General features: G+C 42.8%; 1 protein-coding gene across 1 annotated transcript; it reads right to left on the bottom strand.

The window, feature by feature from the left end:
* Nucleotides 1-3,885: 3,885 nt before the first annotated feature.
* On the bottom strand, nucleotides 3,886-15,551 carry NCEH1 (neutral cholesterol ester hydrolase 1; the record flags this gene model as incomplete). The annotated part of the gene is given in 4 exon segments (XM_034782614.1): nucleotides 3,886-5,068; nucleotides 6,330-6,501; nucleotides 11,854-11,923; nucleotides 15,323-15,551. Coding segments are annotated over 4 exon segments (1,089 nt in total), but the record flags the coding sequence as incomplete, so codon positions are not given.
* Nucleotides 15,552-16,183: the final 632 nt, after the last annotated feature.

Raw genomic sequence — 16,183 nt, forward strand, 5'->3', positions numbered from 1 at the left:
AACTAGAGCAAGGAGGCTCTAGTAGAAATACAGAGGAGAACAAGCTATGGCTTACTTTAGGCTGATGTGGAATTTCTGGAAAGTGTCTTGTGCTGCTATACTCAATAAGTATTTTCAGAGCTGGAACCCTGATTTCTTGTAACCCGTTAGTGGGCATATTATGCAGCTTTACAGCTAAGTACCATATACTTGTTACTTAGCTGCAGGGTAAAACTTGTTCAGATACTTTGATATAACAAGTTGCTGCTGTTGCTTCACCTTCATATAATGCAGCCATTGTGGATTTCACATCAAGATGGCGATGACAGTGAATAAATTCAATCCAGTTATCTACTTGCTACCATCTTCTGTGCCAAGAATTTAATATGCTTCAGTGCATGAAGGAACTTTACAACCAGCTCCCTGAACATATATTTTAGCTGTGCTAACCATGTCACTACAGTTAAAATAGATCAGTAGTTCCATTATAACTTCATATTAGGGATTTATAACTGCCATAAACATATGCAGGGCTAAAACTTTTGCAGACAGGTCTTCGGGCCAATTTTTCTATTATAGAACACAACCCCAAATGTACAGGACTATTAACCACTTGGATGCTATTTTGTAGTACTATAGCAACTTGAGTTTTCTAAAATGCATTTTATAAACCTGTAGCCAAGTGTACCTTAAGCTATTTTTGGTACTGAGATTTATTTTTTGAAATACAAGGTCTGATCGAGAGCCCACTGACGTCAATGGAAAGACTGCCATTGACTTCAGTAGAGTTTGGATCCGGCCCATAGCCATAAAGGCCCGAAATAGAGCCAACTAAACTCACTGGAAATGTTTTCATTGACTTCATTGGAGTTTGGTGTAGTCCCTATGTTAAGATTTGCAAGGTGGCTTTTGAGTATTTCCAGTAGTTTTGGAACTAAAACCCTGGATCCATAACACTCCTGATGGGGGAGCTTTGAAATCCAGATCTGAGCTGAACCTACCTACATTTTGGGATATTTGGATACACTGGCCAAATTTTGCTCCAATTTACATATATGCAAATCTGAAGTATCACCACTGAAGACAATTAATTGAAACCAATGTAACTGAGAGAAGAATATGTGTCAGTGTTTTTACTTGGCCAATTATTAGAATTGGCTTGGGTTGTGCCCTGTGTGAACCTAAGCCAGAGATTAGTTTCGAGCTCTCATGGTTCAGCATGCCCTCTCTTGTTAACCTTTCTTAATACACACAATTATATCGACATCCTGCTGTTTCTTGCTATGAACTCATATGAGACAACAAGGTCATTCTGCCATTAGCTCCCAGTACATATGTGCACATACCAATGAAAATGGACCTCTAAATATCCATTTTAAAAATGTGGAAGTCAATCTGGTCCACCCAGTACATGTGTTTTAGGACTTTCTAGAACCTTCCCATAGAAATCAAGTACAAACAAGGCTCTATTTTAAGATGGTCCATAATAAATTGACAAAAGCCAGGAAGGTGCTTACTTTAGTGCTGTAAATTTGCAGAGTGCTGGAAAGCTGAGCCAAAGAAATAAGTTGTCTTCATCAGAGGGCATGCACTGCAATGGCCCAAGCTGGCATAGTACAGAACAATACAATACAGAGACTGAAGAATGGGAAAGTTTAACAGAGTCCCCTGTAGTATCACAGTGCCTCATTAACGTTTACGAATTTATCTTCAACACCCTTGTGAAATACAAAAATATTACTCCCTCTCTTACAGAAGAAAGAACTGAGGCACAAAGATGAAGCAAGTTGCTCAAAGTCACACACAGAGTGGCAGAGCTCAGAATTGAAATCAGCTATCGCAAGTTAAAGCACTGGACTTAGATTGCAAGACCATCACTCTTTCTGTCTTAGCTTACAAGTTCCTGGCTTTTGTCAGTTTGTCACAGCTTACATTCAATAACAACAACAACAACAAAAACAACAAACATTATGCAAAATACACACTGTTGTAAGTAGTTTCCATGTCCTTGTCTTAAAACTTCAGTTGTGGTTGTCTGGCTATTTTAGAGAGGAGCTCAAGTTGCAGAGCTTGATTCCCCAGTAGCATAGGCTATTCATATCTGGGATTTTGGTTCCATCCATGAGAGAGAAGATCCAGCTGTCTAGTTCCATTTGAATCTGGACTTTAGGGTCAAGCTCATCTCTAGTGATTTTACTTGCTACACGGGGAAACTTCCTCCAAAAAGCAAGGAAGACAATGAATGGAAGTTACAAGCACAGAAGAGACTCAGGGCTTGGCTTGCGAGTTACAGTGCAATAAAGGAGCCTCGGGCGCCCTAGCTCACTCCCCGTCCACACTGGCAAGGCATGTAGAGCGCTCTGACTCCGCGGCTACAGCGCTGCTGGTACTCCACCTCGGCGAGAGGAATAACGTTTGCTGCGCCTTGGCTACAATGTCCGGGCGTTAGTGTGAACAAGGTGTTGCATTACTGCGCTCTGATTGGCCTCCAGAAATGTCCCATAATCCCCTTAAGTCAAGTGGCCACTCTTGTCATTGTTTTGAATCATTGTAGGAATGCGAAAATGCCCTTTCAAAGCTCCGTTTCTGACAGCCCACATGCAAGCCGTTACTGTGGAATCCTGTGTGTGAGCGAGAGAGGCAGAGGGAGGGGCAGGTCTACTGCTGTCTGAACTTACAAGACAGCATGCTGACATGTTCTCAGCCCCCCAAAACCCCACTCTCTCTCCCCCCACATACACACAACACACTCCCTGTCACACTCCACCCCACCTCTCCCATTTGAAAAGCACGTTGCAGTCACTTGCATGCTGGAATAGCTGCCCATAATGCACCGCTCCCAATGCCGCTGCAAGTGCCGCAAATGTGGCCATGCCAGTGCGCTTGCAGCTGTCACTGTCGACAGATTGCAGCGCTTTCCCTACTGCGCTCTACGAAGGCTGGTTTAACTCAAAGCGCTGTACACCTGCAAGTGTAGCCATGCCCTCAGTGAAGAACAATTGTTAATGTTAAATACAAACATCAGTGCAAACCACACAGAGGGCTTTTTTATTTGTTAGTATTTTCATACTTTCTCTAAAGTGGTCATAAAGCTGAAATTTTAAAGGCAGGCATAGTCAGAACCTTTGGCAAAAATGTAATCAAATTTAAAGATGTAAATTCACATATGGAATCTGCATTTGGTGGAGTTTCCATTGGTCCTACATATAAGCGTGCAGACTGCTTTGTCTGTGTATAGGATCAATGTCCGTTAAAGTCAACAGATGCTTCATTCTTTTTTACAATATTTTTTTCAGCACTGTGCTTGTTTCAAAAAAGGACCAGATTCCAAAGGTGTTACATTTTTGGGTAAAAGGCTTGCTTAGCATGCTTTAAAATGCCTTGAAGTTGGAACTGTTTTTTTAAAAAACCTATAAATCTGTGTGCTTAAAGGCCAGCACCTAAATCCATGTTTAAGCACCTAAATAAGTGGCTTGATTTTCAAAGTTGGTGAGCACCACAGCTTCCCTTGACATCAGTGGAATTTTTAAATGCTCAGCACCTCTGAAAATCAGGCTACCCTTATTTAAGTGCTTAAAACCAAAAAACTGTTAACTAAAAATTGTGGCGTTGGTACCTAATGTTATGCATCCAAACTTGAAAAATAAGCATAAGTTTGAGGAACACTGATTTTCTTGTTGAGAACTGCTCAGTGTTCATTCAGCATGGTTGCAATTGATGTCACATCTGAAGCTACAACTGATTAGTTTTTAATGGTGCGACAAGGTGGATGAGATAATATCTTTTATTGGACCAACTTCTGCTGGTGAGAGAGTCAAGTTTTTGAATCACATAGAGCTGCTCTTCAGGTCTGGGAAAGGTACTCTGAGCATCAAAAATTTAAATTAATTACTCAGCTAGACACTAAAAATCATGGACTGAACAGAGACACTGGATTTATGGCTTATTACAACAATCTGTAACCCACTAACCCCCCCTTTTTGTCCTATGACTGCAGAGGTGTTAATGGGCCACTCTACCTTAAATGGTCCCTTAGCATATGTGCTAGCTATTTATGAAAAACAATCTGTTCCACCTTGCATTTTGCTGTGATGCTGGGAGTACCTTTCCCACCAGAGCTGAAGAAGAACTCTGTGTGGCTCAATAGCTTGTCTCCCTCATCAACAGAAGTTGGTCCAATGAAAGACATTACCTTACCCACCTTGTGTGTCTAATATCCTGGGACCGACATGGCTACAACTACACTGCATACAACAGTGTTTAATAAGTATTTAGCAAATTGCTATGCTGGACAAGGCTAATCAGCTATTAACCAAGTAGTTAGTGACATGCTACTTCTTGCAACAGAAGCTCTATGACATAATCTTGAACAAATGAAATTAGATAGCCTAAAAGTGCACAACTTTTTTGTTTTTGAAGCAGTGAGCTTTAGATCGACTGTTATGTGCCTTCTAGAGAGGACTCACTTTCTTCACAGGTTTTCAGCAAGCCACTTTATGTAACTGTCCCTGGTCCGATGTCCTGAAGAGAAATTGGTAGGCCAAATAGTAAAGATCATGCAGCCATGAAAGCAGTCATCAAAGTGATCAAGTGTGACCTCCACACCTGTGCTCTCCAACCGTTTGGCATACATTATTCCATCATCTCTCAGGACATCATTCTCACAAGTCAGGATGTAGGTCTTTGGCTGAAGCTGGAAAATTTCTTTTTCTGCTAGCAATGGAGCTGCGCGTATGTCAAGTAGTGCAGGTATTTCCTGGATGATTTCGGCCTTCCCTGTGGGTTGTATCACAGGTTTGTAATTCTTTTTGAACGTCGAAGGCAGGAGAGAAGTCCAGTTCAGACGTCCCCTGAAATAAACAGCCTGGCTTACGTCCAGGGAAGTGTGGTTGTTGATCAGCATTGAGGGGGCAAAGTCATAGTTACCATTGAAATAGTCTATCCAAAACTTCACCATGACGAAGCGAGGAAGAACAGGCATGTCAGTGTTCTGCTGGTATGAAGGAGTGTTAAAGTCCAATGCCTGAAGGACTGGATAAATTAAAGCCTGCAGCTTCAGTTTGTTGGTCACACTGTCATCTAGACTAAGCTGTAGGAAAAACACAGGACAGAATCCAGACTGTAAAAAAGCGGTCATTGCTTATGCTGTGTCTGATCCTACATCACTGATTCCACAATTCATTCCCCCAAGAGGAGAGAAACCACCATTTGGTGTTTTATGGACAAATGCTCTGCTGCTGTAACTCCGCTGCAGAGAATTTTGCTCTTAGTCTGGAATATTAACAGTCTAGATCTGATTCTGTTCTCATCTGCACTGCTTTTACACCAGTGATTTCAATGGAGTCATAGCTGATTCACACCAGTGTAAGTGAGAATAAGACCACGTCTACACTAGCAAGCTTACAGCGGCACAGTTTTACTGATGCAGTTCTATGCAGATGGGAGAGAGCTCTTCCGTTGACATAATAAAACCACCTCAATGAGTGGTGGTAGCTATGTTGGCAGGAGAAGCTCTCCCGCCAACATAGCGCTGTGCACACTACCACTTATGCCGGCAAAACTTATATCGCTCAGGGGTATGTGTTTTTCATGCCCCCGAGCAACATGTTTTGCCAGCATAAGTGGTAGTGTAGACATGGTGTAAGACATGCCATTTCCAAAAAAGGGATGCTCTCCTGGGTACTAGTCCTAAAGAACTGACTTGCTTTGGTAATTGCCCCTTATTGATTGATTAATGGTAATTACCCCTTATTAAGGCTGCCTTAAAAATTCCAACCAGATCAAATCAGACTAATTTAGATTAGAAATACACATGCTATGAACAGCAGGGAAAATAGATTTTTCCTACAATTGAATTCTAACTCTTCTGTTAAATTGTCTTCCTGTGAGGAAAAAATGCCATTTCATTAAAAAAAATTATTTCCCCTTCATTTGTATTAAAAGAAATAAGGTCATTTTCAAAGATGGGTAGTTGCAAAAATTGCTTATTCACAAAATAGGGAACTGAATTTATGAATTATGCATTTATATGCCCACTTAGCAACTTATGCAGGCAAATAAAGGATTCATGAGCACAGTGGGTAAAGGTTGATACCTAAATTGCACTTTTAAAATCTGGCCCATAACAACTTATAAAAGCAGTAAGACTTTCTAGCACTGCTTGATTCAGAAATAACTGACAGGTCTTAACTTATGTAAAATATCTAGCAGCTTTGACAGTGAACCACTACCATTCTATCTCGAAAGCTAGTCTGTCACTTTGCGATGATGCAGCACAAATAATCTGTCTACACATGTGCACTGCTGGAATATGGATTGTTATTGTGATAGATACAGGCAGTGGATGTTACCTGCTGGCACACAGCAGCCGCCAAATTTCCTCCTGCACTATCACCAGAAATTGCAATTCGACCTGGGTCAACTGAGTATTTAGCTAGGATGTCAGACCGCATAAAATACTTCGTTGCACGTAAAGTATCGTGGAATTGCTCAGGGAAATGAACCTCTGGTACCAGCCTGTACCTACAAAAGAAGAAAGAGGCTTACATAGGATAATCATTATACACAGAAAATGTACCTTTCTAGCAGGACGATTATGTGCTATAAGGTGGATAGTAAAATGCAGAAATAACTTAGTTTAAATATTATGGTTGAAATATGAAACATTTAACACTTAAACAGTATTTAACTACCTACATGTTATTACAACTCTAATTCTGAAAGAGTGATGCTAACCCACTGAATATGAATAAATTAGGAAATTGTTAAGTGGAACTTTTATGTTATCTCCCAATAGAGGATCTCAAAATGTGAGGATTCATTCATTCATGTTTTTATCACTACATCCGTAAAAAGCAGGTGGTAATATCTGCTTGGTGTGGAGGCTGAATACCCTGCTTAGCCCACCTGGGTAAGGATAAGCCAGGTGTCCCCAATAGAATAAGGATACAAAATCAAAGTTATGGAGTTCCCTGTCCCCTGCATTTGTAATTCTAATTAGTGGAAACATTTAACACAGCTACAGCATATGCAACATGAAATGAATGTGGACCAGGCATAATAATAATACCTAGCTCATATCTAGTGTTTTTCATCAAAAGATCTCGAAGTACTTTACAAAGGAAGTCTTTACAGTGGGGGAAATTGAGGCACGAGCTAAATGACTGGCCCAAGAGCATCCAGCAGGCCAATGGCTGAGCCGAGAATAGAATGCAGCTCTCCTGACTCCCAGTGCAACGTTGTATCTGCTAGCCCTCCTTGGTCTTCAAAAAACAGTGGGAGATGAATGATTCTTCAGTCATTACTTAAACCCTTGGGGGTTTCAGGATTTCTCTAGAGCTGTGTAAATACCATTGACCCAAACTGAAATTGGGGGAGGGGGGTTTGATGAATCAGGATGAAAAGTTAAAAGTTTTTCAGTATCTTGAAAGCTTTCTCAGGACAGGTAAAAACTGTTCGCCATATACCTGAAATGTTCAGCTTAATTTATTAGAATAATAGAGATGCAGGGCTGGCAGGGACGTTGAGATGTCATCAAGTCCATCTCTCTGCGCTGAGACAGATTAAGTATACCATCCCTGACAGGTGTTTGTCCAACCTGTTCTTAAAAACCTCCAATGATGGGAATTCCACAACTTCCCTTGCCATCAGCGGCAATAGAAAAGCTACTCTTTTCTCCAGTGTTCACAGCAGGAGAAGAGTCTGGTTTCTTTTATTTTCCCTGTTAGGATTGTTGTGAGCAACTGGCCATTCCGAGCAGTCTTTTCTGATCAGTTTGCAACCGAGGCAGAAGTCAGTATTTGTTGTGTCCCAACTTGTGAACCAAATCAGAATGGTGGTATTATGTGCAACTTGTGGTGGTACTGGTGCCAGTAGGTGGGGTTGTAATATAAATGTGTCTAACTGCACCGGTTGGAAATGTAGTGTTTCCTGACATTTTAGACCCGCAGAAAAAAACTGTCAACTCCTCCACTCAGGAAGCTAACAGGATAGCCTTGGACATTGTTTCCTAACGTTGGGGCTTTTACAGAAAACACCCTCAGAAAGTTACTCTTAATCAGTCAGCCTTTTGTTCTCTCTCCCCAAAGTGATCTATTGTATTTAAAAATCTCACAGGCCCTGCAAACTTGGTTTTGTTCCTGGAGTAGTCTTCGGCTGATACTGCAAGCAGGATGCTGCTTGGAAGCTACACCATCCTCAACACTGGGGTACCAGGAGTCTGGCTGATGGGTAGACGTGGGGTTGTGATGACCCTTTCTCTGTTGTGGGATTAATTTGAGGCTTGCAAATCAGGTTGAGTCTTTTGACCAGGCTTTTTCTATGGAAAGTCCCCCTACTGTCAGATGGGCAGCTGATTAAAAAGCACCTTCAAAACTTGCTCCCTTCTTTATCATGCCAGCCTGACAACAGCAACATGTGCCCTTGTGTCTAATACTAATAATAACTAGCTCTTATATAGTGCTTTTCATCAGTGGATCTCAAAGTGCTTTACAAAGATCAGTACCATTATCCCCATCTTACAGACAGGGAAACTGAGGCACAAATAGGTGAGATAACTTACCTATGGTCACCCAGCAGGCCAGTGGCACAGCCAGACATAGAATCCAGGTCTCCTGAGTTCCAGTCTGCTGCTCTATCCACAGGCCACACTACCTCAGTAGGCTGTTTTTGCAGTTCTTATTCTCTGAAACCTTGTATAGTTTAGTATGTACAGATGTGTTGTTAGAATGTTAGCTAACATGTGCTAACCAAAATGAAGGCCTCAACTCTACCAGCTTAGCATACGTTAGAGGCGGTGTGTCTTGTCTACACTAGCTAACAACACCCTTTTCAATTCTAGTCTAGACACGGCCTTAACTTTCAGCCTGCTTAGGATGCAACTGTTGTATCTGCTCACTGATTTGATCTCACTAATGTTGCCTTGTGGGGTTTATTGAATATAATGTGGTGGATTGACTAACACTCTTAAATGCTATCTCCTGTATCCAGTATAAGAATTGATTCACCGTGAAGCACACGCCTTTGCATAAAACCAACATGTGCCATACTAGAGTATACTTCTATATTCTACTGACTGACTGTTTTGCATCCAACAGAAATTATATGCGCAAAATAAATTTCAGGCATAATATTGAGATTAATAAGAAGTTTTTCAAATTCTTAAAACTATTTAGGCTTTAGAAAGCAATCTGTGTATTACATCAGATAAAGTAAGATATGATAGGCCTTTGGGAATCCCCTGTGCAACTGGATAACAGATTGGGTATGCAACATTCAAGTGAAAAAATGTGCAATTAAACTAATGAGAAATCAAATTAGACTGCACTGAGTACAAAAGGCTTGATTGACAGAGATAATGGTTGGGTAGAGAAGACAAACAGCTTGCCAAAACAGGCAGAATTACAGCATCATAAACAAGAAAAGGAATAATAAGGGACATTTCAATATTGTGATAGCCACTTGTCTGCAATGGCTAACATCTTGCTCATTTATTTTTGTGTTTATTAGATGAGACAATTAAAAGGAACTGGAAACAACTACACTTAAATTATATTGGAATGAATATTATACCAGTAAAATCAATTCTGCATAATGAGGCTGTAATTTGATCATGAAAATTGGCAAATAATCTCATTAATTCAGTCACTGGCCCCCCTCTTCTGTCAACTTTAATATTTTCATTTACAAAAGAAAAGTGCTTAATTCAACCACTCAAATTTCCCTCTTCTGGTTTATTACAGTGGCCCATTAATGTACTTAGCAACTTAGAGGGTTGTTAAACTAACTGAGGAGACTCCATAAAGTAAAGAGAAGGCCTGAATTCGCCACTGCCTTCCAGCTTGTGTAGTGATTTGTACTCGTGCAAAGTATGGGGCAGTTATCAGGTGAGGCACACATACTGGCACAGTAATCTCCACACTTGTGTTTAATACCATCACCCTCAGTGAGGGCTCTGCCATCATGATATTTTATTGATCACAGAAAAACCTGTTGGTAAGAAACCTGACCACTGTGAACATACCTTTTGTGCTATTACTCTTTATAATTCTCAAGTTACATACATTTTGCCCTTAGATATTTACCCTTGACTGATCTAGTCTGCCTTTCAATCTGTCTGCTCAGTTCCTTATATTCTCTCCTACATTCTTCTATCTCCAAGCTATTCTCTTTCATTCTGCACCATTTTTCCACTAGCTCAAGCACCTACCCCATGGAGCAGTCCGACAGTGACATTTCAGAATGTGCGCTTTGGTGGTTTTGAGCATAACAGTTTTCATTTTACCTCCGTTTGTTGGGATTGTTCTATTGTTCTCCTTCACCTGTGCCAATGACTCAAACCCATTCTGGACTGAAGTTATATAATGGTCGTTGATATCGGATAAGTCCAAATGTTGACTGTCTTATGTTTAAGTTTTAATTTTGTTTCAGGTTAACAGCTGATGGTCTGACCCAGTCTGCACTCAGGAAAGTCTGTGTTCATTGTGTACTTGATCTCCGGTATAGCTGTATCATTACATAGTTGATTTGGTTCTTTGTGATACCGTCAGGTAACCTTCATGTGTGGACAGAAAAAGACTAATGCCTACGTTAGAAATATTATTTGAGAGCAGCAGATTCTGATGTCAGAAATCAACACATGCAAACTTCTGTACTTTGCTCACTTTGCTCTCTACTTTGTAGAGATAGAAATAACCTTGAGAAAGTTATTATGGAAGGAATGGTGGAAGGTCATTGTAGCAGGGGATGACAAGTGAGGAAATGGATGGTGTGCAGCAGATCACTGTAACGTCAGCATGAAGTTAGCGATGGTTTATGAAGACTTCCAAAAATTCTGTTCTGATGTCACCAGTATTCAGACACGAATAAATGGATGTACTTACTTTAAGTGTTCGGGTGAGGTTAGCTCAATGTATCAAGTGTCTGTTTGTGGAGGAGGGGGCACAAACTGCATGTTTTAGTTAAGCAACAGTGGTAAAAATCAGCTGCCACTTGAAGTTCTATACCATACTTTAATACAACTTAAATGCTGGTTTCTAAGAGTATGTCTATACTTACTTCCTGGTCCGGATGTAAGCGATCGATCTTCTGGGATCGATTTATCGCGTCTTGTCTAGACGCGATAAATCGATCCCGGATCGATCCCGGAAGTGCTTGCCGTCGACGCCGGTACTCCAGCTCAGCGAGAGGAGTACGCGGCATTGACGGGGGAGCCTGCCTGCCGCGTTATTAACGTAGCCGAATTTGCGTACCTTAGTCCGAAGTGGGGGGTTAGTGTGGACCAGGCCTAAAAGGACCAGAAGTATCCTTAGTTCAAATCTGCCTCACAAATCTCAACCTCCTGCTGGGAAGCACAATCACAGTGACCACTGAGAGAGACAACAGTCCCACCCACTGACTGGAGAGATTGAGGGATAAGTATTTCTCTCTTCCTTGAAAGGTGAGGGGATTTGTGTGTGTATATAGAAAGTGTGTCTGTGTTTGAATTGTGATCTCAATCCTGCAAGCACTGATGCACATGAGTTACCGACTCATCTGAGTAAACCCACAGTTTTTAATAGGACTAGTCGTATGAATATGTTAGCAAGATTGTGGCTTTTTAGTTCCAGTTAAAGTGGCTCCCCCTCGCTCCCATTTTACTACGTACTTTTAAATGTCCGGTACAATTGAGGGTGCCATTATCTCTTATAATTAGAAAAGTATTCAGATACCATTCTAATCCACTGTCATTGAGAAGGACACAAAATATCAAGTCCTGCTAAAGAGATTTTTTTCAAATGAAAACCTTTTAAACAAGTCACGACAAAGAAAAAAGCAATTAACTCATTCATAATGATCTATATTTCTACATACTTCAAGATTTTGTGGATTACTCACTCAATTGAGACAATTACAGCATTCAGAGATTCTGCCATGATCCTGCAGAGATTGTTATAGAAGCTTGTTCCTGGGAATAAGAGGACCAAATGTTAGTGAAAGACAGTAAATGTTGTTAATATGCATATTGCACACAGCTCTACATATCTTTAGATTCATAAGAAAAACAGCAAGCACTTATATTCAATCCTGTAAAAAACAAACAAACCCCTGACATTATAATAGACACTCATTATTATCAGTAAATCTTTATGCAAATGGAATGCAGTCAGTGTATAACAGCAGGTACCATGATCTAGTGGAATGAACACAGTTTGTGTCTTAGCAGTTTGTGCACTTTCTTCCTGGCTTTGCCATCAACTTATTGTGTTGACTTCGGGCAAGTCACTTCACCTCTCTGCCTCAGTTTCACTTACCGCTACCTAACCGCATTAGTGTCTGAAAAATGCTATTTTTTTGCTAGTCATTGTACATGTGTTCATTATATTATGCATGCTGGACTCTAAACTTGCAGTTTCTACTCAAGGTAGTAGTCCTATTAAAGTCAATGGGACTGCTCACCTGAGTCAAGGCAGTAGGTTCAAAGCCGTCTTATTTCTCAGGGTACTCATTTTCTCTAATTCTATGCCTCTTCAGTTACTGAATAGGTATTTCATGGTGGTGGAGAATATAACAATGTATTAAGCATCTCTTTAAAGTACACAGTCTTGAGATTTAATATTTAGCAGTAATATTTCTGCCCCTAACGTTTACATCTTAAACTGCAATAATGTGTTTAGAGTTACAGTGATCTGAGTGAAGCACAGTAATTGTGAAGCACACATTCTGCCCCGTGGGAGTGCTATGCAAGTTACTACAGAACAAGTGCAGCTGACCACGTTCTATAAAGCATCACTAACAGCTGCCTATGACAGGTCTTCCTGAAGGGTCTTGTGACCAGCCCTGCACTGGGCCACCGGGGGCGGACCAATCATTGTGACTCAGGAGGCCACGTCCCCTCTTCCCTGCCGTTCATGCTCCAAGTGGAGAATTCAGATAAAAGGAGGCAGGCCAGTCATGGGGGTAGGGCTGGCTCCTGTAGAAGTACCTGCAGTGCCCCTGGCAGTAAAGCCCAGGGACTGGGAGGGACTACCTGCCAGACGACCCGCAGGCTGCAGGGGCCAACGTGGAAGGCAAGCTGCCTAAACTATGCCCCCGCCCAGAGAGACGTGAGACTTATAGCCTGATTGTTTGTTTGCCTTGCCCCACCCCGGGGCTGCAGCCTGTTTGCTGCTTCGCCCAGCCCATGGGGCTAATTCCCTAGTCTGTTTGATTGTTTACTGCCCCAGCCATGAAGCTGCCGGGCTATAGACTAATTGTTTACTTTGCCCCACGCAGGGGCTGCAGCTTGCTTGCTGCTTTGCCCTGACTAGGGAGCTAATTCCACAGACTGTTTGATTGTTTTGTTGCTCAGAATCCACAGATGGCTGAAATCACCCACGTAACGGGAACGCCCACGACCGAGTGGCGGAGTGGACTACCCCCATACTGGACTGATGGTGGCACCCCAGCTTGACCAGCAAGGCCGCGCCATCACAGGGCTAATTGGGAGAATTTTGTGAGAACAGAAAGGCAGAGGAATTTTTAATGGGTACAGTTACTAATTATGGGCCAGATATGCTGGCATTTCCAAAAGTGCCTAAGTGATTTAGGCACACACTTTCAACTGAAAGTCAAAGGCACCTCTGACAATCCCACCCATAATGGCTCTTCACACTAAAACTGTCATAGGGCTAAGCAGTAATTAAATCTGCACCTTTCAACATACAGTATGCTTTATTATCCTCTTGGAGTGTTCGTGGCAGCACAGAAGATGAAAAGGGCATGGCCTTCAATTTTCACCCCAACCATGCAGATCTTTAGGACACCCACAGGGAGTGTTTGCGCTCAGAGCCCCACATTGAAGATTCTACTCCCTGACAATAGCATGGCTGGATTAGTGGCCAGGCTATCACTCTCTACAGCTGTGCACTACCTTCCACATTCATAGCATGTTAACTTAACATGGCTTTAGGCAACTTTGACGTCCAAGGCAGTTTTCTGCTAAAAAAACGCACTGGTTTTCTAAAGGACCAAAGTGCTTGGTCTCTGCCTCCCTCTAGCTGCCTCTATCCCCTGCAGTCGCACATCACTCCAAATACGTGTAATTTAGAGCTAGTCAAAAAAAATGGGAACATTTCCATGAAAAGCTTCAACATTTTCAACTAGCTATAAGGTGATTCATGCAGAAGGATAACCTGCTGTCTTGGGCTTAGGCAAAATATATCATGTAGCCATCAGTCCGTAATCATCTGGTCAGTGTTTGCTTTCCTCCATGGCATGCAACACAGAGACCACGGTGATCTACACCAGTGGTTTTCAAACTGCAGGTCACGACCCAGTACTGGGTCAGGGGATGTAAGGCACTGGGTTGCGGCAGCTGTGGTCAGCACCGCCGACCAGGCCGTTTAAAGTCCTGTCGGCTGTGCTACCCGGCTAAGGCAGGCTAGTCCCTACCTGTTCTGACACCGCGCTGTGCCCCAGAAGCAGCCAGCAGTAGGTCTGGTTCCTAGGCAGGGGGGCCACGGGACTCCGCGTACTGCACCCACCCCGAGCACTGGTTCCTGGCCAATGGGAGCTGGGGGTGGGGGGAAGAGGTGCCTGCGGGCAAGAGCCAAGCAGAGCCACTTGTGCACCTCTGCCTAGGAGTCGGACTTGCTGCTGGCTGCTTCCGGGGCGCAGCGCAGTCCCAGGACAGCCTGGAAGCCTGCCTTAGCACCCCCGCTGCGCTACTGACCGGGAGCCACCCAAGGTAAGTCCGCGTCTCAACCCCATGCCCCAATCCCCTGCCCTGAGCCCCCCGCAAATCCAGAGTCTCTTCCTTCACCCCAAGCCCCTCATCCCCAGACCCTGCACTCCCAGCCAAGAGTTCTGACGCCCTCCCGCACCCTGAACCTCTCATTCCTGGCCCCACCCTGCAGCCCTCACCCCTGCACCCCAACCCTCTGCCCCAGCCCTGAACCCCTCCCACACCCCAAACCCCTCATCCCCAGCTCTGTTGGGTTGCGGGCATCAACAATTTTCTTCATTTCTGGATCACCAGAAAAAAAATTTGAAAACCACTGACCACCAACTTGGTCATGAAGGAGTCCCCATAAATAACTCTCTTCTCTTTTCAGTATGTGTTTAAAATAAGCTTCTGATTCTTTTGCAGCCATGTGCTGATAAAATATGCGCTTGTTTTCTGTTTCAGGATTACTTCCCCCTCCCCCCCTTATGGCGAGAGTTGGAACAGTTACTATAGCCCCAGGATTCCAGCTCTCATTAGATTCAGACATGTCTCAGAGAGCAAAACTCTCAGCTTCTGGGTGGGAGAAGAGCATTTAGTTACACTGAACCTGCTGTGATGAGAACATATCATAATCCACTCTAATTAATGACAGACACATACTTGCACTTGCCAAAGCCCATCCTCCTCCATGGATGTAAACGACACTGCGCTTTAGTGTTTCGTCTTGCTTTGGAGATGGTTCAAACACTCTGACTTCCACTCCATCAAAAAGGGCATCTGTTATCTTAATGTGTTCAGAGGACGAGGGCTCCAGCTTGTCAAAAGTACCAATCACATAATTCAGAACTCTCAAATGATGGCTGAGTCTTAGACAGTGAACCAGGTTGCACTAAGGAGAAATTGAGGAGTGGGGGAAAAAAATAATTTGTTACTCACAGGCTTATCCTACTATGTTGCATTAAATATCCTTGCAATTTTCTTCAAAAGACAGTATCTGTAACTAGACAGGCAACAGCACATAACACCCATGAGGGAATGATATCAAAGCCTTCCAAAGTTATATTGTGACAAAACTGTGCCCCCTAGAAATTCTCAGGGCATGTCCACACTACAGAAAGAGACCCATGGAAGTGAATCTCAAAAGCTGGGTCAACTGAATTGTGCTCCTGGGGCTTGCGCTACGGGGCTACAGATAGCAGTGTAAGTTGTTTGGGCTTGGGCTGAAGGCTGAGCCCTGAAACTCAGCGAAGGAGGTGGGTCTCAGAGGCTAGGCTCCAAGCCGAACATCTATGCTGCGTGACCCCAAGTCAGTTGACCTGGGATCTGAGACTTGCTGTCCCAGGTCTTTCTGGCAGTGTACACATACCCTTAGTTGTCTTAATATATATTTTGAAAAAATAAAGCACCGTGAGCACTTGGAAGATCAAGATGGCAGTGGGTTAGAACTGAGACACCTATTTGAAAAGCACAGTTAGATTGAAAAAGAATCCTCGGGAGTGGGTAGCAGCATAGCAGTGGTTC

This window comes from Trachemys scripta, chromosome 9, assembly GCF_013100865.1.
Source record: "Trachemys scripta elegans isolate TJP31775 chromosome 9, CAS_Tse_1.0, whole genome shotgun sequence".
NCBI lineage: Eukaryota > Metazoa > Chordata > Testudines > Emydidae > Trachemys > Trachemys scripta.